Source organism: Paracoccidioides lutzii, assembly GCF_000150705.2.
Source record: "Paracoccidioides lutzii Pb01 unplaced genomic scaffold supercont2.6, whole genome shotgun sequence".
NCBI lineage: Eukaryota > Fungi > Ascomycota > Eurotiomycetes > Onygenales > Ajellomycetaceae > Paracoccidioides > Paracoccidioides lutzii.
This window is the reverse complement of record NW_015440952.1, coordinates 280451-304246: the sequence shown is the minus strand read 5'-3', so window position 1 is coordinate 304246 and position 23796 is coordinate 280451. Positions and strand designations below refer to the sequence as shown.

At 46.0% G+C, this 23796-nt stretch overlaps 6 protein-coding genes across 6 annotated transcripts; 3 read left to right on the top strand and 3 right to left on the bottom strand.

Annotated features, from left to right (window-relative positions):
- Window positions 1–78: 78 nt before the first annotated feature.
- Window positions 79–2945, bottom strand: PAAG_02679 (vacuolar ATP synthase 98 kDa subunit; the record flags this gene model as incomplete). The annotated part of the gene is made up of 5 exons (XM_015844718.1): window positions 79–419; window positions 508–2296; window positions 2366–2601; window positions 2670–2748; window positions 2817–2945. The coding sequence occupies 5 exons, from the start codon at window positions 2943–2945 to the stop codon at window positions 79–81; spliced, it is 2574 nt and encodes an 857-aa protein (XP_015701796.1).
- A 702-nt stretch (window positions 2946–3647) lies between these two features.
- PAAG_02678 (hypothetical protein) lies at window positions 3648–4220 on the top strand (the record flags this gene model as incomplete). Its single annotated transcript, XM_002795156.2, has 1 exon — window positions 3648–4220. One exon carries the CDS (start codon window positions 3648–3650, stop codon window positions 4218–4220), a length of 573 nt encoding a protein of 190 aa, XP_002795202.2.
- Window positions 4221–4697: 477 nt separating this feature from the next.
- PAAG_02677 (hypothetical protein) lies at window positions 4698–13214 on the bottom strand (the record flags this gene model as incomplete). Its single annotated transcript, XM_015844717.1, has 7 exons — window positions 4698–4760; window positions 4829–10232; window positions 10294–10740; window positions 11066–11275; window positions 11680–12024; window positions 12086–12731; window positions 12851–13214. 7 exons carry the CDS (start codon window positions 13212–13214, stop codon window positions 4698–4700), a joined length of 7479 nt encoding a protein of 2492 aa, XP_015701795.1.
- Window positions 13215–16297: 3083 nt separating this feature from the next.
- Window positions 16298–18112, top strand: PAAG_02676 (hypothetical protein; the record flags this gene model as incomplete). Its single annotated transcript, XM_002795154.1, has 1 exon — window positions 16298–18112. One exon carries the CDS (start codon window positions 16298–16300, stop codon window positions 18110–18112), a length of 1815 nt encoding a protein of 604 aa, XP_002795200.1.
- A 641-nt stretch (window positions 18113–18753) lies between these two features.
- On the top strand, window positions 18754–21473 carry PAAG_02675 (hypothetical protein; the record flags this gene model as incomplete). Its single annotated transcript, XM_015844716.1, has 5 exons — window positions 18754–20347; window positions 20420–20833; window positions 20904–20965; window positions 21046–21159; window positions 21210–21473. 5 exons carry the CDS (start codon window positions 18754–18756, stop codon window positions 21471–21473), a joined length of 2448 nt encoding a protein of 815 aa, XP_015701794.1.
- A 1114-nt stretch (window positions 21474–22587) lies between these two features.
- On the bottom strand, window positions 22588–23241 carry PAAG_02674 (hypothetical protein; the record flags this gene model as incomplete). The annotated part of the gene is made up of 3 exons (XM_015844715.1): window positions 22588–22827; window positions 22901–22923; window positions 23046–23241. The coding sequence occupies 3 exons, from the start codon at window positions 23239–23241 to the stop codon at window positions 22588–22590; spliced, it is 459 nt and encodes a 152-aa protein (XP_015701793.1).
- Between the last annotated feature and the right edge of the window lie 555 nt (window positions 23242–23796).

Sequence of the window (23796 nt, the reverse complement as noted above, 5' to 3'; positions counted from 1 at the left end):
GTCTAAAAAAAAAAAAAAACATGGAAAACAAAAATGTGCACTATTACAACCAACTGTAATGAAGGTAGGTAGATCACTTTAATCCACTGGCTCCTCTTCTAAGAGCGTCTTAAAACTAAATGGTACGAACGGTACACCATCTCCTATGAAATGCTTGCTCATTGCCTCAACCCAATGCAACCTGAGAGAATGTAGCATAGCACTGGTACCCTCCATGACGCAAAGAATGGCAAAAGTGAGAGTAAACCACATGAAGAACGTGACAATGATTAAGATCACTCTCATTGTGTTGGTTTCTTGGCTAAAAGCTCCACCGATTGTCATGGTCCATAAAACAACAGAAAGCTGTTGATGGGCGAGTGAAAGGGCCCATAGTCGGAGATACGATGCCGTATGAGACACGCAATTTAGACAGAACTCTATATGGGAAGCAACCGTTAGTGATCTGAGTAAAACCTAGGTCATTATCGTCAAGTATATAACAGGAGGAGAGGGTCTGCATCATACCGATGGTGTGAATGATTTGATGGATCATCGCCTCAGAAAATTCGAAAGTTTCATGCTCTTCTTCACCTAGGTCCTGCGTGATCATTGCGATACCCTCCGCGTCGCTCGCCATGCTTTCGCGTACGTTGCCTGAAAGATGGCTGTCTTCGTTATCTTCATCCAAGGCACTCACACGAGCAGTCTCGCCAAGACCTCTATATCCAAGTGCACGGGCTCGGTTGTGTTCCCATCGAAGATAAAACGGTTTCAGAAACAAAAGAATTGGAACTTGAACAAGTGCAAGGAGGAGAAGAATAACTTGGACGGTTGCCTGCCCACGATACAGCTGTTCATTAACCGTACCGGGCTTGAGAAACATGAAAATGAGCAGGTTTAGTAGACCGGGAGGAGATTGACCATGAGCATTCCAGTCCACGACCCACTTGTATATTATCGTGAAAGCCAGGTAACCGAAAATGGACTGGAAAAATATCATTCCGGGGACGAAGTTGCCCCATATCTCGATTGGCTTTTTGAAATGGCGACCATTTATGTAGGACAAGCAAAGGGAATACGTCATATGGGACCAACCGAGGAGGATACTCAGCTTCATTTTGAAACTGTTAGCGAACAAAAGGTCATTCTCGGTTCCATGCCACGCCCAGTCAAGACCAAAGGGATACCGATAGCTGCCTTTCAGTTCCGCATTGACTGTCTCTCCCTGCTTGAAATTTTCTGGCCATTTCCATGCACTTGGGAAAATTTCCATTGACTTAGAAAAGATATCATTGTATATCAAACCAGTGTAAATCGAAAAAACTCCCATCATAAGCATGATATATCGACCGTAGAAAGCCATGGAAGTAAGCTCGTCCAACTTTGTTTTGAGCAACTTTCTCTCGAAAAGAATCATGGCACAAGCAACCATTGTCATGAGCATGCCATGCCCAGCATCACCAAACATAACTGCAAAGAGGAAAGGAAAAGTGACGATCGTAGGAAGGCCTGGATTAACCTCTCCATACTTAGAAGTTCCGTAGGCATTGATGATAGTCTGGAAACCCTCCGTGAATTTGTTCGTCTTTATATAGGTTGGTGGGGTCTTGTTGGTCCGAATCTGGTTGACAATGGTTGGCACGGACAGCCCAGCACGATCGTTGACATCCTGCAACGTCGTTTTAATAAGTGGAAGAGAATTGGTTGGGCACCAAGCTTCCGCAATAAGTGTCTTCCGGGCCTGGTCATAGGAGAATTTGTTGAGCGTGTGATATGTTGCCTTCTCTTTTTTGATAATAATCATCCACGCAGCTAGAGAGCGGGCGATCTGAGCCAATTCGGCATCCAACGTATTTTTGGTATTCCGCAAAACGCTGCCCACATCTGCCAATCTAGTATTAACGTCGTACACCTGGTCACGCCGGAGTTCGCTGTTTTCATCCACGCTGTACAAATCGGCTCCAAGTGATTCAGAAATCTTCCTGATCTTTGCAAGAATTTCCTTTCCATGGGCAAATATCACAAAAACATTCTTGTGAATCTCTTCATTATTTGCCGGATTGATAATCGGGTCCGGAATTTCTGACTGGTTCATATAGAGATTTCCTCGCAGAGTCCGCCACAGGATCCGCTCAAAGGAGCCAATTCGATCTCTTGGAATAACACCAGCAACGAAGCCAATATTCATCACCGAGAACGTCTGAGTCTCAGCATCGCCATTCCGGCCTCTGGGGTGTTGCTGCTCCACGTCTCGTAAAAGAGGGGCTTCGTCATTTTCAAAGGATTGGCGGATCTCATCGGTGTGACCGTGGGCCTATCGCTCATGTTAGCTGTCACCTTTAGGAGAGTTTAGAGCGTGTTCCGGGCTAAAATCTGAACGAACCCGGTCAAAAAATCCACCAGCCTCTCTTAAGACCCATCGCCGTTCAATCAATTCAGCCTCACGTTTTTTCAAGGTCTCATAGCTCTCATTCAACGACGCGACACGCTGTTCGAGACTCTCGCTTCGGTCGGCCAGCTCATCAATCTCGGATGCCATGGGAGCGGCCAAAGTGTTGGAAAACTCGGAGGATGGTCTCATGGGAATGCCTGCCTTCTCCATCTGCGAATGAAAATATCCTAAACAATATCATATCAAATAAGTACGATATTTCTCATTTCTATCCTTTCCAGGTAATAAGACATACGCAGCTGCCTCTCGACATTATCCAATCTCCGAATCTCATTTGTAAATGTCCGCTGAAACGCAGTTGTATCGGTGTTTAACTAAGGACAAGTAATTTAAAGGTTAGCCAAGGTAGACTTGAAATATATAGCATCCAGGGCCAACCCACATCGCGGAACTGGACCTGACCAAGTTCACCAAGCGCACTGACAACCTCCCTACCGATCTCATTTGCAATATATAGCTGGGTCAGGCTCATGTCCGCTGAGCGGAAGATCGTATCATGAGGAACCCCCATGGTGGTAGCGGGTGCCTGAAGTCCGGAAGGGTACACGTCGTCAGTACAACGGCCCCTAGCCCGGCTTAGGCTAGAGGAAACAAAGCAAAGGGAAAATAATAAGTTAGATAGTGTAAAAGGAGTGACTGGTAGATAGGGTTTGATGTCAAGCAATATCACCGCTGAACCGGCGGTTGTTGGAGGATTGAAGTTGCGAGCTCCCGGTGATTGACGTCGAGTCCAAGCTGGAATTAAGCACAAATAAATATCACGTGATTTTATCGTATTCGGGTCGCCTCTAATCACGTGCTCTGTGCATTTAAATCTCGGCTAGGCTCAACAACAACATTGATCCTCCATGAGGAAAAGGAGAACGTTTTTAATAACATCTATCCTTCCTGAAGGGAATCGATATAATATCCAGCATCTATCCTCAAAACAGGATGGCCGCTCTGATAGCTTGCTATTCGGGAAATATTTATTATGTACATCACATATATTATCCGGGATTGATCGGATCCCGCCTTTCGCATACTACATGGCGGACAGTGATAGGCTACGGCATCATCAGTGGAGACGAGCCGTTCAGTAGATATAGATAGAATAATTAAGAATGATATCAATAATCACCATCAAGCATTCATTTTCCCAATCAAAACCAAAACTAAAGACTTGGCCGAACTGCCCACGAGAGCAACAAATTTTTAAACACAATAACCAACAATGTCCGTCGTCAGCGTCTCCCTATCCCCTTCCCACTCCTTCTCCAAAATCCCCGTATCAAGCATAACCCTGATTGCAAATTTCGGTGTCAAGGGTGATGCGCACGGAGGCGCCACCGCCCAGCACCGCCCTCATCTTAACCTCGACCCACCCGCTCCCAATCTCCGCCAGGTGCATTTAATACAGTCCGAGATTCTCGCATCCGTTGGCTCTGAAACCATGGGAAAGCCTATGAAACCAGGTGAACTGGGCGAGAATATCACAACAGCGGGAGTAGATTTGCTATCACTGGGAAAAGGTACCAAGCTTCGGTTCATCGATGCGACGACAAGGGTTGTTCCAACAAGGGAGGTTGCGGTGGTAGAGGTTACCGGGTTGCGGGATGCGGGGCCGCGGATTGACCAGTTTCAGAAAGGGTTGCAGGAAAGACTGTTGGTTAGAGATGGCAAGCGTAGAATTGTTGAGCGACGAGCTGGGATCATGGGAATTGTTGAGGTTGGTGGTGAGATTAAGTCTGGTATGAGGATTGTTGTGGAGCGGCCGTCAGTTCACCAAAAGTTGGAATGTGTCTAACAATTCAGGAGGTTGATCTGGAGACTTATCAAAAGAGTTAAGCACAACGAAGGGTATAACGGGTCACAAAACGACCACATGCGTTTTTTATAGTCAATGCCATGCAACCTACACATTATGATCGAATTCTCTACCCACATAAAACAGCCAACCGGGTAACAGAAGTGTAAGAATAAAAAAGGGGACAGATTTAGGAGAAATTAAAAGGTGGAAAGGCATCTAGCGTATCCATATCACAGGTGCCTAAAATTATACGTAGCGTGTTGAAGATAATGTATAAACGCACACGGGCCAACATGTCTAAAGCAATATACCCAAGAAACTCCTAGAAACCTGACCAAGCCAAAACCGTTATATAACAACCCAGTCCACATATGCCAGCCCAAGGGTTTGGGTGAATTAAGGGGAAGCTTCAATATTAAGTTACGTTGCATATTGGGAACCGCAACGACACTTGGAATCTCTAGGATAAAGGATCTAGGCGAAATAGCTCTTCCAGAGGACCCCAGCAAGATCTTCAAGTTGGTCCGGTTGGAAAGCCTGGTCGAGTAGTGTTAGTTAACCGTCAAATACAGTTAAACAACAGCCTTGAGGGGTTGATATCCTACCTTTACATCGATGTGCCAGGTATCTTGCCTTGTCTTCTTAAATTCACTAATTATTGACTTCACACTTTGACCAACAATTCCAGGATCACCCGCAGCTTTGTTACTCAAAGTGATCAACACGTCGGGCATCCACGGTGGCGGAGGACTGGTGTACGGGAAAGCTTGAATAAGGGCTCCTAATCCAAGGACTGCAGCGTGCCTTGTTACGACAAGGCGGGTATGTTCAGGTGTAGGGGTGTTAGCGCCGGTGGAAACATCAGAAGAGACACCGGAGCCCGAATGGCGAAGTTTCGATTTCTTTGGAAGTGGATTCTCGACCAGTGCCTTGGTAAACTTGTCACGCAATTTGGGAACCATCCCAGCTCGTAATGACACGGGAGAACAGCGGATCATTCCGGAAAGCGTCGCCGAAGCACCAGCCCGGACTTCATGTTGGGAATCTTCAAGCATGTAGGCAATGCAATCGAAGAGTTTCTCGCGATTGGCGGTAGAGAGCAGGAAAAGGTGGCGGAAATACATTATTTGTATGTTGATCATGACACGAAGCCGCTGATGCCATGAGGGCGACGTGCGGCCAATTCTCACCAGAGCGTCTACGAATTCAGTGTCTTTACCAACTGGATGTGGAATATTTGGAAGATGACGGAAGACGTGATATGCGAGGGACTGGAGTTCAAGATCCTCCTTGACATCCATCATATGCAGGAGTTGCTGCGTAAATGGATCTGGGAAGAACTGTAGGAGTTGAGTGCATTCATGCGACGAGAGTGTAGAGTCTAGCCAGAGAAGAACAGTCTTGCTCCCCGAAGTGTATGACGATGGAGTCTGCTGTCCAGGAAGCCTTTCGAGGCGCCATTTCTCAAGCTTGTTAAAGACATCGATCACTGTGTCAACAAATTCCTTGTTTGGCTGGTAGGGACTAGTTCCAATGGACGAAACTTGGTTCTGTGCCTGAATCAACTGTTCTATATCGGCGTACGACTCGTAATATCTAGTCCGGTATATCGACCCCAATGTATGACCTATGGCTTCGCGAACCCCTTTGTAAGGGTGATCAAGGTGGGCAAGGAAATCCTCGACAATTGGCTTTTCTAGTCGAAAATGCCAGCCAGAGTCTAGAATGCATTGGTGAAGTAAATTGATTTTGGAACTCTCTTTGAATGCCGCATTCGAAGTCATATCTAGTCGGAAGCTTGTCAACCAGTCAACGAGAGGCCATGAACGACGGGGGTCTCTGCATTGCATTATCATGTGCAGGAATGTCGTCCAATATCCAGAATTCTCCGGAGTAAGCCCATCGGAAAATATTTGTCGAACAAAGGGGAAAGTGTACTCCCATATTAGGCTTCGCTTGTCGACACTCGTATCCGTCACTGAACCGATGAGAGCTCCCATAATTTCCGCGGTTGCTCGATGTTGATGTTTATCGCTTCCATCCTCGAAAACAAGAGCAATCTCCTCTTTTATGTCATCGAAATTCGCGGCAGTCAAGTCATCTCTTAACATGAGCTCGAAAACGTAAAGCAACATCATCGCACTTGGCATACGAAATTTATCCGCTAATGCATCCCTTGGTTCCTGTTTCAAATACCTAAAAAACGTGGCAAACCACTCCCGCGTAAAAAGTTGGCCCATTTGTTTTCGAACATTCCATTCAAGCTCGTCGTACTCGATATCCTGCTTGATGTTGGATTTGTATGCTGGCATTGTCTTTCCCCAAACCAGCCAACCAGGGTAATCGTGGTCAACGTAATATTCTGCGTCGGGCTTGGCGAAACTTGCAAGATACTCCTCAGTCCAGCCCTCCTTGTATCGTTGTGTCGGGACCTGTATCTTAGAAGGGAAATGTTGTACACCCAGGATGTAATCTTCGTATTTATGATTGCAGACGGCTCTCACGTCTACCATTGTGAAAAGAGCGACAAGTGTCTGGGAGTACATGCCTCTTAGTCCTGGGTGAGAGTCGACAGATCCCAGTACGATGAGATTCACCAAGTTCTCACTCGCAACATAATCAAATCTTAGCCCCATCCCAATCACGATCGCGGCAGTTCTGCTAGCCTGTTTCCAATGCGATATTCGTGCCATGTTTGTCAGCTCTTCTGAAAGTTCAGCTTTCTTATGTTCTATCAAAGTTCGTTTCTTCTTAATAGATTGCCGCTTTTTATCAATTATGGGTTGTACATTGGTGCTTGGCGCGATTGATTGAATAACGTCCTGGTCAAGCACGGCCATTCTCTCCATCGCACGGCCATAGTCCATAACCTGGTAAACGGCTCCAGTGCAGATCTTCTGGATCGAGGGTTTATCAACCGTACTAGCTTCGATAAAGGTCTTAATAAGAGTAGGAGTGTATTTCCAGTGGCGGCCCACGGGTTTAGCAAGGCTACCAAAAAGGAGAGAGTACAGTCCACCCTTTATACGGGGATAATCGTTTTCTTTGACAGCTTTTTGAAGTCCCTCGATTAAGGGCGGGATAATCAGCAGTCGTGATCCCCAAATTGCTTTGAGAGCGGATTCTCCAGCCCCTTGAGCATTTCGCCTAATATCGGTATATATCGAAATACTGGATTCAGCAAGATCAAGTAGCAAAGTTTCATCCAATTTTGATCGAGGTCGTGGAGAAGCATTGTGCCGGAGCCTTTGGACATGATACACATTCGCACGACGAACAAGAAGGGGCCGAGGATAATCCTTTCGAATACCGCTCACTTTGTATGGCTGGGTGTCGGCTACAAGAAGTTTGGTGACTCGGTCCAGGACATGGGCAGATTTCTCAATACCCACATCGATAAACCATGAGCGATAAGCGGTATACAAAGGAGTGAAGCACGACACATCATCCTCCTGCTTTTCAACCAAAAAGCGGTGAACGTTATGTAGCACTTCGCCTGCACGGTGTCTAATCTTATGAATTTCGATATAGAGTGGATCATCTTCTTCCAATAAATATCCAGCGGGATATGGAAATGACTGTCGGATAGTAGAGTCATCTGAACAGTCTAGCGCTGAGTCTTCATCGGAGACATCTTCGCCACCATCGCCACCATTTGCATCAGACATGTCGACATCGTGATCCGCTTGTGAATGTCTCCAATTACCACCGTTCGAAGCCGCCTTGTTTTTAAACAACATTGATATTCCCGAAATGATAAGCCTGAGAAGAACCAATTTCCTCGTCACTTCATCTGACCAGTCCTTGCCGCTTCCATCTCGGTTGATGCTAGGATTTTCGCTTGTAAGAGAAGTAAGTTGTTCCAAAGCGTTCTCTGCCTGTGATTTAAAAAGCTCAACAGCAAATTCAATCTCTTCTCGTTGAGGTACGTGCCACTTGATGGTCAAATGGTTTGGGTCCTGTCTCTGGCCCCATTGTTCTACTTGTATACCCCTTTCCTTGACATCCGGCTCGTATAAAGAATGATCAATGATGTATGTCACCGTAAGATTCAGAAGCAGATGATGGATGAAATTTGAAACATGGACAGTGGGAATACCCTTGCACTTTTGCTGCATGTAAAGAGCAATATCGAAAAGCTCCTGTCTGTATTTCAAAACTGCAGAACCAACATGTACAACGCACATGCTCAACATGCTAACGTTCCAAACTAGTCCACGATCTCGTGGCAAGATATCTGAACCAGTGGTCCTTGTGGACGCTGCACCATTCTCATCTATTTCCGTACGAATAGACTGGATTAGGAGTGGAATAAAGCGTTTTAAAGCTTTCTCAGGGTTGACTTTACAAACGGCGTTACAAATAAATGCCATCGCATCTCGGGCTTGATGGATAACATGATCCGCAACAAAATCCACAATTTTGTTTAATGCCTGATCGTACAGTTCTGGGGAGAGAGATGCCAGTAGGGGCATGAGGGTAGCGGGTAATGTATTCACGACATTTTCCTCTGGCGAACCGCTGCGAACCCGTGCGGCGTCCGGAAGATTTTCCAGAAGAGTAAATACTCTGCCAAGGAAAGATATCAAAAACTCGCCAAATCCGGTGGTCGATGAGCGCAATATCATTTCTTCATCTTTATCCGAGAGGTCTGTGTCATAATTCATTTCGACAGCTGCTCCCTCGTTTTCCATCCTTTCTAGCTCACCCGTAATCCACTGAATTGCTAGCATATTCCCGTTTACATCATCACGTCCATGAGTAAGGTCTTCGAAAGGGATATTGTAGCAGACAGACTGGATGAAAGCTAACGAATGGAGAGATTTTTCCAAGTCGTTAGCATCAATTCCTGGCAATGCCAATCCTAGCAGTGTGGTAATGTGGCATCTAAACCCTTTGGTTCGCACCATCAGCCGCGATAGAACCTGTAAAGATCGAAGGGAAGATGTCGTCCTATGAACCTCTACCAAGCCTTGCATAGACGGATATATTCTTTGTAAGGCGCCGGGCAAAATCAGGTTTGGTTCCAAATATGCCAAGCTTTGAAGGGTAGAAAGCGCATAGTTCATTGCGACCCCGCTCTTCGCATATATTCCCATGAAAGTTACTTCACGGAGGCACAAGACAAAGCGTCGCTTCAACAGATCATTTAATCTCCGCTCTGGCGGGACATCCATTTCTTCATTTCGCTCCCTGTTCCACCTCATAACAAAGAAATCCGCGAGATAGTACACAAGCTGCAGTAGTGTCCTTGACCACGAACCAGAGTTTGAAGGGTGGAAGAATGTCTCCACGGCTTCTATTAGACCTTCGAGTCTAGATAATATGCAATCCTGGGATTCAGCACAGGCAGGCGATAGCGACATTACCACCCATCTGGCAATATTGTGAGCAACAGGGTGTTTCCGAGGGTCTCTGTCAAGCATCATACCCAACCCTGCTGAAAGATCGACAGCTGCGCTGTACGATGAGGTGGCCTGTCCAACCGGAATTTCTAGCAGTCTCAATATTGCGGTGAATATGAGCGACGTTTGTTCAGACGAGAAAATTCCGCACTCAGAGAATGGAATAAAGCTGGCTGAAAGGGAGTCGCGTGCCAACCTGGACAAGATATCTATAAAGGCTACATCAAAAGTTCTGGATCGGTTCACCAATGACCAAAGATGGAAATAAGTTGGGAGGTAGTGCTGTGGCAGGAGATCTTTTCTGTCTTCAGGCCCAGGTGAAGTTGGCAAAAATAAGTTTACCAAGCCGACGACGACGAAAGCCCCTTCAGTAAACGAAGTGCTGAAATGAGGAAGGAATTCCTCTAGCATTGCTGGCAATTCCAAAGGGTCGAAGTAGAGTTGGGCAAAGGCACAGAGCTTAGTCAAGGTTTTAATGTTCCGCTTCAAATTGGTGGAATGAACCAGCCCAGACTGTGAAGGAAGAACGAAAACTTTTATTTCTCTGTAAAGCGGTTTCCAGTCAAGTATTAGATCCTTAACTGGTCGAAGGTAATGCTTCCTCCTGCCCTTGGTTAGCCGTATAAACAAACATAGGGGTATCAAGAGCCTTAATCTCCCCTTACTTGGTCAAAAGCATAAACATGCTTGCGAATCTTTCCGCAATGTTTGGGTCTATTCCAGGTGCCAGTGCAAGCTCGTAGTATAGTTTGACTAGTTTGATGCGTTGCTCTCTTGTCGGATCGAATTTCAACGAAAGCCATCCTCTCAGTTCACGCGTCCAGTGTACTGCCCCGGGATTAAAATCTCCCGCTTCAACAGCGATGTAGAGGTGTTTAAGGATTTCTTGAAGATTCCTTTGTCGCTCACTCTCATCTTCAACAGCGTAAGGTAGGTACTTAAAATATGGGTATGTCCTCGGTCTATTGCGTGCCTTTTTGAAAGGGTCGTCCAATAAAATCCTATTCATTCTTATTGGTTTCCTCCCTGGAGGCGTTGCATGCGACATCTCATTACCAGCCTGGGTGTGAACTGACCCAAAACGATCTGAGATCCGTTCTTCAGAATCCATACTGTTCGGTAAATATCGGATCTGTCGAAGGACAAGAAAGCTGCGGAGGGATGACGTCGTCGGTACGTGGGAAGGTTATGCAATCAATATCAACTAGACATGGCATTGGGAAGTCAGCTTGGATATGGCGCGCCACTGAGGGATAATGAGCACACAAAACAGCAACCTACCGAAGAAGCTAGATTCTCAGACGTTGGCCCCCAGATGTTGAGGTTCGTAAGAAGGTTCTCCAACCTTTAGTTGTTCCTAAGCCTGGACACCAACAACTGTCACCCGGTGAAGGGGGATTATGATTGCAGTGTGAATGACCATCCAGTGAATGAAACTAAGGTGAGATATAAGATTTGAGGATTGGTCGCTTCGTTAGAGAACTATCTAAGCTCCTTTGACCAGGCTGGGAGCTGTGACTCGCATACGTCCTGAGCTCAGTTGGATGTTCTAATGTTGGTAGTTCGGTTGCTGTCAGTTCTGCTTGGCGACCTTTGCTTGGGGCGCAATGTGATGACCTAATCAGTTTGGATGCTTGCCCGTTGCAACTAATTACAGTCAAAGATCAGAAGTTAGGGAATGGCTGGAACCTATAAGCAATTCTCTAGGTTTTGCTGGAAGAAATTCGAAGATGATTGGAGGGGCCGAAAGATTCCGGATTAAAAGAATTTTCTCGCTCGAATAAGAATAAATAACTAGGTAAGTAGCACCGTTGTCTATATTAATAATACAACCTCGCCCAGCAGGCAGAATCTATCTACGCAATACAAATGCTGAGACCCAAACTAACTGTTGCCGTGCCTTATTGAAACCAACCAATAGAACATCTCCGCCAAAGAATATTACAGCCAAAGCCAGAGATCATGCCGGCGGAAGAAATGATGCAAATAAACCTCCCTGAATAAAGCAATATAAAACCATAGTCTGAACCAGAACACGGGGTTTGAAAAACGAATGGGGCTTGTTCCCATCCTCCAGTGTGCCGAAGGACACATACCAGTACCAGAGGGGATATCCGGAAGATATACGATTGATAATTTGCACGTGGTAGTTCGTCAGTGCCAGAGCCGCAAGCACCGCCTGGGGTATTGCTAGCCGGTAGAGACAAGCCCGACAATGTTCTGCTCGTGCGTTATTCTCCGCTCGTTTCTCCGGCTCTTTACTTCGCATATCGGAATTGCCAGGGGTCTTGAACGCCCACCAACAAGAAACGCCCAGTAGGGAGAGCATGGGAGCAGCAAGAACGAATAGAGGTAGATTAGATACCTTCCAGTAACTCAGGAATCCCCCGCTGCCCCTACAACGCAACTTGAGTCAGTACACACTTCCAGCCTTGATGTTGAAACCGTAAAACATACCAGTAATAGTTTTGGACAAAGGTGTAAATACTTGGGATGGTACTATCACACCAGCTCCTGCGCTCATCCGAATTCTGGCAGAACAGAGTAAATGCACGATATTGAGGCCCAACAACACCCAAGAGAATCAAACTCCCACCAGCCACAACAAAAAACATCCGACGAACTTGAGGTAAAGAAATTCCCCTCGAAAAAATGTTAATCAGCCCCAACACTGCATCATACGCGAACAGCATACCACTCAGAATTCCATTACTACGGATCGTGGTTACAGCAGCAAAGAGGCCTCCTGCGGTAAGAAATTTCACATCCCTTGCAAACATATATCCGCGACGGTCATCACGTAGCGCAGATACATATGTATAAATACCCGTCAAATTGAGAAAAGAGAAGACTGGTTCGCCATAGGGTGCAGATAGAAAAGCACCTGCAGGAGAGATGATATGAAATGCTGCGGCCAGGAAGGACAGAACATAGCGGCTGTCCCTATCATCAAAGACATTCTTTGATAACCCATAGAGAGATAGTACGGACAAATAATGACAGACATGCGAGAGACCAATGCCTATCATGGCTACACGGAGCGTGTCAGGCTCAGATCCTGAGACCCTCGAAAAGGCTATACAGCTCATCATTAGCAGGTTCGCTTAAATCAAATGCGCAAAAAAAAAAAAAAAAAAAAAAAAAAAAAAAAAAAAAAAAAAAAAAAAACCGCGAATGAGCAAAACTAACGAAGAAGAGAGGTATCAGAAGATAATTACTAACTAGAAGATAAAACGGACAACAACTTCGTGTAGCCATAACCAAACGCCCACTCCTGCTCATACCGATACCCGCGTTGGGCAACGTTCACAAAATATATGGCGTCCCATCTTACCAGCTTCAAAAAGAGTGTACACCTCCTAGAACTGACTGCTGCCTCGGCTCCTAATAAGGAGTTCGGGGCATATCTGGATGCTGCGTGCGGAAGTAGAGTTGTGGAAGTATCGTATCCCCAGCCTGGGCTGGCGACAATTGCCAGTAACAACAGCAACTTCCAAAGCACGAAAAGGACAGATAAGATGACCAATGGGTGGTCAAGCAATTTCCCACATTGCTGCTGCAAAACAGGAGACGAGGGTCGCCTCATGGTTCATATAATTAAGAGCAATGGCAGCAAGAAGTTGTGGTGGTTGTCGTGTTTAGTGGTTGTCTGCATTGGCTGAGGGAGTTTCCCCATAAAGTTTATGCCGCGGTTTAACTAAGCCACCCTGTCTCAGCATCATTAATTCGTTATCCATCGATCACCAAAAGCCGTTTTCTGTCCCCATCATCAGTCGCCTGGAACGTCTTCCCTCATCAGTGCCATTAGTCGTTTTTCTCAGCCGAAGGCTTTTGACTCGCCAGGCAGAAACATTACTACTCAACTCGTGTTCTTTTGGCATCCTTGTCGATAGAATCTACTCCGTATAATTATTCTATTCGCTAATCATTGTCCTTTCAAGGCATCTTGTTTCGGAGCCGGAGTCAAGTGTTACGGGATATGTCCCGGATCCGTTGTAATCAACAATGTCAGCGCTTCTCTTGAGCTTTATTGTTTCTTCATCTAGAATCAAGTCAACGACTCAATCTTACCCACCAGCACATATGATAAATCCAGTTCTTTTCAACGGATATTCCGAGGCTTTATGATTCCCTTGTGGAGCACATCCACGGATCTGTGAGTGCCAGTGGGTCCCGAGAGCAGTGGCTTTTAACGCACAACAAAAATATGCAATTTCTGTTTTAACCATCATTGGGCTCTGGTTGGACTCTAGTTATTACCCGGCCAGCGTGTTCAGCGTATCTCCCGATGTTCAAAGTCCACCACACGTCTACTGCCGACTGGTTCATTTTTGCATTTCACAAAGCATAAATTGTGGTCTTGCCGCTCTGGAAAGGCTAATTGCCATTGCCATAGGTGCTTTTATCAATATCAAAGAATTTCATCCTGGACCAACTGAAGAAGCACCCAGTCAAGAAATGATATTTCCATTTTGTCACCAATCTAGCCTGGGCTGTTCTTGCATTCATCCATATTGGGAGGCAGTGGCGGTCGTTATGCAGCCACAAGATAGCTTATTATCTATGGACAACTCCCTTCGCCAACGGCTTCTACCAACAGCATCACGGCTTACTGGTATCAAGCGAGATAATGCCGCCTGGGTCTATGCTTGAAAATCCATCATCCACAGCAAGGTTTTATTAATTCAAGCTCCTGCAGAACCACCCAGCTCAGAACGTTCCCGCCTGTATCGGGCTCTTGCCCGCAGTGGACCCCGCAGACGGATCACGGTAGCGCTAACCAAGCTGTGACACTTCACTGCTTCGTCAAAGAAGGCGGAATAAGTAAATTCATTCGGACTCTCGATGCCATGATTTATTTAAGATCCATGCTAGTTAGTAAACCTTCAGAGGTTGAAAGCCAAATCATGAGGGAAACCCGGAGGAGAAATGATGAGAGCTCCATTTGCTGAAAACTGTGTCGAAACCTCACAACAAGAAAAGGAAGTTAAGGAACTGTTTGGCTTCCGGGATTCATAGCTTCTTTTCATCGCATTTGAACCCCACATATGTTTTGAAAATCAATTTAATACTCACTCGGGGTCTCCGGACGTCGGCACTGTTGATTTCCGGTGGAAGACATCATTTGTCTGTTGCCACGAGATATGTCCATGAAGAGCGTTAGTCCCAGCGAACTGGATTCTTTATTGAGGGGTGGTGTCAAACGTTGTGTCCGATACTTGCAGCCACCGTGAGTTTTAGAGTAAAAATCATGTACATGAACTTATGACGTCTTATCAAGGCAAACCTTGGGATTGATCGGGATAGAACCTGGTTAATGTGTTGTAGGCGCCGGGCCCGGCAGCTTCTCCATGGGATTCTGGTCGGTCCAAGGATGAAGTCTGAAAATGGTCATTATTATTAATAATACGCAGCGTAATCTCAGTAAGGCCGGTAGTTTTATCATTCCATTTTTTTAGACAGTGTGCTTCTTGATGGTGCACCTAAATTCACCAATAACAATTCCTTCAAAGCTGCCGGGACCTTGCTCGAACTGGCCAAGCTTGGGTAACTAATCGTCCAAAATCCGAAAATCCTGTAGAATAACAGCGATGGGATGCAAGTTCACTCGGCGGCATCTGGGCTCAGCGGACTGTGGAGGCGAAGCACCCGTCGTCTATTTAGCTCCGAGATGGCGGCGACTAACTACTTAGCAATGACGGAGCCTGACAGGCGGTCGCCATTCGGGCAAATCGTTTTTCTTGTCTGCGGGGATCCGCCAGGCTGCTGGAAAAAAGCCTTGTTCTAATCTCCGTATTCGCCTCTGAAACCCGTAACTGTCCAGTTCAGCCCGTGCATAAGGCGTCGCATTCGGTCTCCTTCGACTCCGATCTCTTCTTCTTGGACCCTTCAAATATTCCGTTTATGCCGAATCAACTCCATTTTAGAGCTCTATATTTCGTTATTTAAATAGCATGGCAATTTACATTATTATTCTTGTCGCTTGATGATCGATCGTATTTCACTTTTCCTCACTTTGGTTTTTCTACGGACCTTTATTCTTAGATCTCCTTTAAAGTTGATATTGATATCAGCAAGCCTACTTAAGACACTGCTTTATTCGTATGACGCGGGACATCAACCAACTGGGCTGCCTTAACACAAAATTAGCTCCAGGGTGTTCAAAAATAACTACGGTGCGGATTACAAACGTTATCCACAACTCTCCGAAAAGGGATCTTCAGCTCTGCAGGCTAGCTCCAGCTGTGAGCCTGTGGAAGAAAGTGCTCTATTCAGACGGATTCCTGAGTGGATGTAAGGCTGAAATCACAAACTGGACCCCATACCCTCAGGACTTGCTTTTTGAGAGAATGGAGGAGGAAGTCTTTACGTTAACCTTCTATTAATTTCCGGTGTTATTGCTCAACAGCTGTGTATTCCACCTCCTCAGAGAGAGTCATCGCTTTGTCTCATCCTTCGTTCTGCGAGTGCGAACTGGAAGATATTGTTTTGTGAAACCTCGGAAAACGCCGTCGTCGTCCAGCATTCCTGTCACATTCAGCATTAAAAATCTGGGAATACATACAGAACTTCAGAAATTTGAAAACATTCGCTTGCTGAAGTTAGAAAACAAACAAGCTCGAATGGTCCCCGGGTAGGGGTCATCATTTCCCTTCTTTTACTCATATCATGTTTGTCAATCTGGGCTTGACAGCCGATGCTGCTGCGGCCCATACGCACGAGTTTTCGAGACAGTCGAAATCTCAACCGAACAGCTCCTTTCTATCAAGATCTACCGCAGCATTTCTTCCGTTGGCATTCATGTCGTCTGCGAAACAGAGCCCAAATCCTGAAGCTCTCAAGCCATTGGAAACCCCACCACCGAGCCAGGTGTCGCCGTTTGCCACACCCCGTTTGTCAAGCGATGAAGAGTATACTCCTGTCGAATCGAGGGACAAGAGCCCGGATAACCGAACAAAGGTTGTCCCAACTGCTATTGTGAAAAAGCAACAGGTTCGAACAAAGTCATCGTTTAGCTTTGCGCATTCACCCCCCAGCACCCGTCGCAAACGTCTGGTAATCCGTCCGAGACTGCTCCTTCAACTGCAGCAAGTATCACAAACAACGCGTCCTATTCCCGCAGTTGATGTCTTCACATCCACAATTTGTAGCGTATCTCGAAAGTTCCCCGGCATACCAAGGACAAAAGACGGCCTTTCTACAAACGACCTCATTCTCGTGACGAGCGATGCTTACAAGCACCTGGGTGCGGAGGATGATAAGAGTGTTACATCTGACGATCCGCAGGATCGGAGAGAGGTTATTGCGACTATATGCCATCATCGCAGAGAGGGGTCCAAATTGAAAGGGATGGTGGAATTATGTCTGCAACAGGGGTCTCGCTGGAAGGCTTCACGCCTACCTTCTGGTGGTTATGACTTTACATGGACTACTGACAGTGGTGAGCAGAAACGCGTCCGATGGGCGTTGCGTGCGAAGGGGAGTCGTCGGACTTCTGGGTCCAGCATAGGTCCAGATAACACTTTCGACAAAGGAAAACGATTTACATTCAGTATAATCGACCCCACGACCCGTCGCCATCCCGTTATAGCATGGATGTCCCGACAGGGAATCGATGTGCTTGACCAATATCCGCTTTCCTCTGCTCCAACTCAAGAACCTTCTTCACTAACCTCCGAGAGCCGCGTCACTGCCTTTAACAACTCACCGCGGCCGAGCGACTATACCGATCCACCGTTGATCGAAACTGATGATCATCTCCGTACACTCATCATCGTTAGCGGCGTTTGGATTGCATTCCAGGAGGGATGGCCTCAGGCTCCGATCTACGCAGAGCCAAACCCCACTTCACCGACAACTGCCACCGCCATGGCTCCGCTTTCCTCCTCCTCCCCCCCCCACTCACAACCACCACCCCAATCCACACAGTTTACAGGAATCGATCCTGAAAAGGTTGATGAGATTGACGAGCGCTCAAGGAGAAAGAGTCTTTCATTTTCGGGTGGGCGAATCAGACTTGGGGGTGGCAGCCTGATCCACCGCTCAAAGACGGTAGACGGAAGATCCAAAAAATCAGGCTTTCCTCGCCGTGTAGCGTCGCAAGGGAAAAGTAGATTAGATACCCACCACGAAGATGGACCCAGCAAAAGTGCTGCTACAAGTTTAACAATGGAACCTGCAAAACCCCATGTTCCCGATGGAGACATGTTCTCCCACCCGGAGCAGTCCACGGTTGACGAGCATACAAGGAGGTGGTCGGATTCTAGAGGAGACGACCAGCACCACCCAGGTATTCCAAATAATACTTCATCTCCTCGTTACTCATGCGGCGAACACAACCAGAAGGACAAGGGGCAGGACCCTAAATCTAATCCTTCTAGCATTTGTTTCCGGCTTAGTAAACCGGAGCAGGCGAAAGGCAAGCGGTGGCGCAGGTTGAGCCGTTGGCTCGACTTTGGCAGTAGAAAGGGAAGAGTTTCCTAGTGGACTTTTCCCCCTATATGTTTTTATCCACTTTCCGGGCGTATATATAATGTCGTGTATTTTCAGCATCGGTAAACCAGTTTTGGGTTCGAAGCCGCATCCATCATTAGGCGAACCAGGATTATATTTTTTGGGGCTCTCACTAGTAGTTAATAAATCAAATTTTCTCACCTTTGTTAGCAAGCCAATTTGTGCCGTATCTAAATTTAGAACCATTTGCCCCATCAAGAGAACATACTTAAACGTCGATGTGTAAATATTTACATGAATGCTGACGGGTTTTGGACACCCGGAACCTTGTGTGCCCGGACAGGGAGATCACATAATAGTTGACTCATCCGTCCAATCGGCTGCAGAGTTGCGCCCCTAACTATAATAGCTAGCTCCTTGCAGCTTCAGCTCCATCCGGGCATGGCTGAAGCAGTTTTGCCTAGAGGTACCCATACCAACTCTCTTAACTCTGGCACTGTGAAATTGCAAAGGGTGCTCTCCTTTTCCCGCTCTTTGGTTGATATTCTTTCTTTTATCTCTCGCACTCTCGTCCTCGCTCTCAGCTTGATGTCGGGCTTGTGTTTTGTCCCCCTTATTCTTTCGTACTCAGTCACGCGACCTGACGCAAGCTTCTCACCCTATCCTGCAGGATGGCAGACGATGACAAAAGCAGGAGTTATCTTAGCTTCAGCGCTCAGTTGGATGAAAAGATATCCGATCTCAGTAATTCTTTAGTTGGCCCATCACATTTTTTTCATTCCAATGCCCAGTTCACTCCCAAATGGCAGAATGCAGATATCCAATACAATGCTCGGAACGGTGAAGGCTATCATAACACCTCCCAGCTTCGCTCATTTTTCACAAATGATGGTTACCAAGACACTTCAGCCGACAATGAGAATCAAGAAGGTTCAAGCGATCTCTCGTGTGATGAAGAACTCCTAAAGAAAAAACGTGCTGCGGCAATGGATTCGCTATCACAGAAAAGAGCTGCAAGTTGGGGGGGACATTCTGGAAATTCGGAGATCTCCAGTGGTGCTGTAGGAAGTCAGGCTCCTCCTACTCAAGATACAAGCTCTACCACCGATCAGCAGAAGCTCGCAAAGACATCCGCGGCTGCTGTGGGTGCCATGAGTCCAGAGAATGAGCCTTCGTCAGAAGATCAGACCAATCGTAGCGGAAGGACTGATTCGGTCGAGGAAAACTCTCATCTGCGCCAGATAGCTTCAGCTGAAGATATTGATGGGTTGTTAGCTGAAGGGAGAGTGTCAGCAATTGGCATTACCTTCAAATCATCTACAAAGGATCAGCCTAGCAGCGAAGGTGCTGATATCACGCAGCGGTCGCCTGTTCCACCAAGCGAAAATAGCTCTCAAGCGGCGAGCTCTGCACCTCATAAGCATCAAATCAACCATAGATATTACTACAAGGGCGGATCCGATGGCGCTAGGTTCACCCGCTCTTCCGTCGCAGACGAAGAGCCGATATCAATTCTGGCAGAAAATAGCGATGGTGCTCCCCGTACGGACGTGAAGCAAATTCCTCCTTCGGGACAGGAACCCCGTTCCGATCACAAATCATATCCGGAGCGCCGTATTTATGAACCGCCAAAGCGAGTTTTGGCAGGAAGCAGCCCTTATCGGGCCACAGGTCGGGGTGATGGGTCAAGTGCAAAGCCCAGCATCCCCTTGGAAAAACAGTCACATTCTACGATGCCATCCAATCGAGAGACTTGTAATGAGTTCTCCAAGTTACAATTCCATGAAGTTGAAGAACTCAAAGAATGGCTGGTTCACACGGGCTATTATGATGAAAATTACCGTCGTGCAACTTTGCATCGTCACAAGCGAATTGCTGCCTTGGAACGTGAAAAGGAGGATCTCATGAGAGAAGAAATGCAGGAGCGCAATGCTTTGACTAAAAATAACGATCTGGGGCCTTTATTTCCCCTCAAGCACTCTTTCGAGATGCCAAGTCATAATGTGCAGTCGTCTCCTTCTATTCCTACCCCAACTTTCGTTCCAAAGGTCAGCACGACATCTAACACAAGAAGCTTTGGTGGTACCAGAAAGGAATTGAGTTCGGGATTGTGTGATGAATTTACATCCAGCTACCTCTCCCCTAGCTCTGTTTCAAAAAGACTATACTCTGATTTTGACAATGATACCCAGAATGAAAGGGTGGAGAAAATGGTAAGGGCTGATGCTAACAGCAAACCCAGGAATAAGTTGTCAAACGAAGAAGGTAGGTGACCAAAATATATATCCATTAGAATTGTGTATTAGTTCAACTTAAAACTAACAGACATAAAAGCAGCTCCGGACTATATGAACGAAGATCATTTGGATCTCATGAAGGAGCGTAAATTATCTGATGGTGGTGAACCCATGATGGGGGGAGAAGATAAATATTCCACTAGTCGGAAATCATCTAGTGGTTGGGGAAATGACTCTGACCTTTTCATTCATGATTCCCGATATCCTGGTGATGGTGGCCAAGACGACTCATATGAATTCAGGGGCAGTTCTTTGACTTGGCGAGGACGTGGTCGGGGTCGGGGTCGAAGTCGGGGTCGGGGTCGGGGTCAGGGTCGTGGGTGGATTTGTGGGCGTGGGCGTGGGCGTGGTCGTGGTCGTGAGGTTTCTACCGGTTCATTTAGCCGGGAGGTTACTAGATCTGGATTCTCCAATGAACCAAGAGGGTCCCAGGAATTAAATCTGGCTGCTGGTGGTATGTTCCAAGATCATCCGAAATCTTTTCTGAGATGTTAGCTTATTAACAAATATATCTATCTACTCAGGCGTCAGTTATTTCCTGATAAAGTGTCTTGCGTATGAGATGGTAGATGCAGCGAAAGTAGAAGTATATATTTCCATTTTCTTGATTTTTAAAATTCACCTAAATCAGCTGGTACATAAGACCCAATTAACAATACTTGCTAGGGCACTTGGGCAACGCAGCCTAAGAATATTGAGAAGTTTACTAATGCATTCGAGAATTCTCGGCATGTTATTCTTATATTCTCTGTCAACCAGAGCGGGGCGTTTCAAGGCTATGTATGAAACTCGCAAGAGCATATGCGAATGCCCAACTAACCTTTTCACAGGCACGTATGGAAACTCAACCTGGAGCTTCAGGAGTGGCACCTCCAAGTTGGGTCAAAACCCTTGATATGTCGCTTAGCCAGCCCTTCAAAATATGTTGGTACAATACCGTGAACACGATGTTTCGACATGTTGGCTATCTGAAAAACCCTTATAATGAGGATCACGAAGTTACCTACGCAAGAGATGGTCAAGAAATAGAAGGAGAATGCGGTCGCATCCTATGTGAGATCCTTGACAAAACAATGGATTTTGTTTCCGCCTGAGATAGGCCTTGGGATCAGAGCGACCCCCGCTGCCAAAAGCTGACCTGGCAAGCCTGCAAAATTTTATGTTTTGCTGCATAAACACAAAATTGCAATCACTTTACGACAGGGTTTACTCTTATGTAAGGGACTAAATACCCATTTGCAGGTACGCAGGGTGATCTGTCAGTATACCCAATACTTGAATTGAGCAACGCAGTCATTTGTAATGAACAGCAACATACGCCATACGCTTAAATGTTTTCAAGATACGACATTGTATAACATATCTCTTCACTTTCTTAAAAGGTCCATGTACAATTGGACACTCAAATTCTCCAACCGGAAGCGTGACGGTATCCGCGCAGCTTGCCTTCGCCGTTTCAACTGCACTGAGCTGCATATCCTTTTTTGTACTTTTATTTTATCATGCACTTTATTCGATCATCAATGGCTCGTTTACACGGTACCTAGCAGCAAATAAATTCACGAATTCACTTTTCAAGCGAATTTATTTCAAGAATGCCCGAGATATCACATTTCAGAGTTCATCTTATATGAAGCTCTCCAGCATGGGACTGTTGCAATTCTATGTATCTTTCTAATGATGTTCAAATTATCACACTCCTTTACCACTCCTTCACGTGGTTACCATGTCTTTTCTTTTCTTTTCCTTTCTTTCTTTCATTCTCATTTTCATTTTTATTTTAATTAGTATTCAGTCATGAGCTTTTCTTTTTTTGTTTTAAGACGTCCGTTGAGTCCGCAATCAAGAAATGTATTTATATTTAAACTCCGTCGAGATACAACAACTAGAAGCCGTGAAAACCCGTCACTTGCCTTCATATTCCCATTCTCTCATTTGATTGAGAAATGGTTGACTATTATTTCATGCCTCATCATGAAAATATTTATCCGAATTACAGGGAAGGGAAATGATTTAATATCGAAACAAACATCACTTCACAAAAATCTCATTCGCAGCTTTAGGCAAATACGCCTCCTCAAGATAATTAACTTCCTCCTTTGTCAAACTGAATCTTACCACTCATTTATCACTGCCTCACCGATTCTCTCTAAATTACCCAGTCCCAAAAACGATTATCTCCAGTCTTCTCCAGACTCCATGCCGTTGTTACCTGCGCCATGCTAATCCCCTTCTTTCGCGCCAGCTCCTCCACACGACCACAATCTTCTCACCCACGTCTTTGTCACGAGTAAGGACTGCAAAGCCAATGGGGAAATCGGTATGTGCGTGGACTGAGGTCTTTGTGGACCTAGGAGTTGGAAGGACGCCACGGGCCAGTGACGACTGGGGGATTATCCCAACACCGCTATCGAGACAGTACGGGATCATTTCATGCTCATCCTCTCGCTAGAAGAGGTTGTAATAGTTTTATATGCTGATGAATTGGTGCCAGCCGTTGCGGGCTGCGGTGTTCTGCAACGCCTGAAATCCCCAGGCAACCATCTACATACATATGGATTGTGTTAACATCACCACACGGCACAAAGGGATAACTACCAGAGGATAAAAATTGCAAAGAAAAATTATTAAAAACAACGGGAAAAAAGAAAAAAGAATATCCTCACCGAGCAGAACACCGTCGTACCTGACATTCCCGGACTCCACCACACCAATCAACGACTTCATAATCTCCTCCCGTGGTGATTCTCTACCCAGCTGATGAATCTGTATCACATCGACATACGTGCCCAATCTCTCCAGGCTCCCCTCTATGGCATCAAAGATGCATTTTTGCGCGACAGACAGTGTGGTAAGTGACATGCCAACTGCCACTAGCTGTGCCGCGTTTATCTGTATCCCTGGGGTCCACGGGATGAAAATTTTTGGTCAAGATGACCACGCTGAAGCGCGGGATAAAGTAGTTACTGTTTAACCTCTTTTCCAAAGATTACCTCTTGAGCAGCTAACGGAGTACGTGTTTGCGAATATCAGTTTTCGTTCTTCTTTCGGGCATGCAGTGAACATGAAAGGAATAATTTTTAGGACTAATAAGAGGAGGATGGTGAAGTGATGAAGAAATTCAGACGATTGTATGCACCGTATCCCACGGATTGGTTTCCCGTTTATTTGCATAGTGTATTAACGGGAGATTTCCTTCTTCTTGAGAGCCCATAGTTCCCAGCTGGATATCGTCAACCCCGATTTGCCTAGTCTGATGGAGTAAAAAGTAGTTATAATTAGGGAACTTGTTACTTATTTCATTATTATTTTTCTTTTCTTTTCTTTTCTTTCTTTTCGCATTTGCAATTATTTCATTCGACTTTTGGCAGAAGGGGAACGGGAATGTCTCCAATTGACGCCTTCGGATACACATCG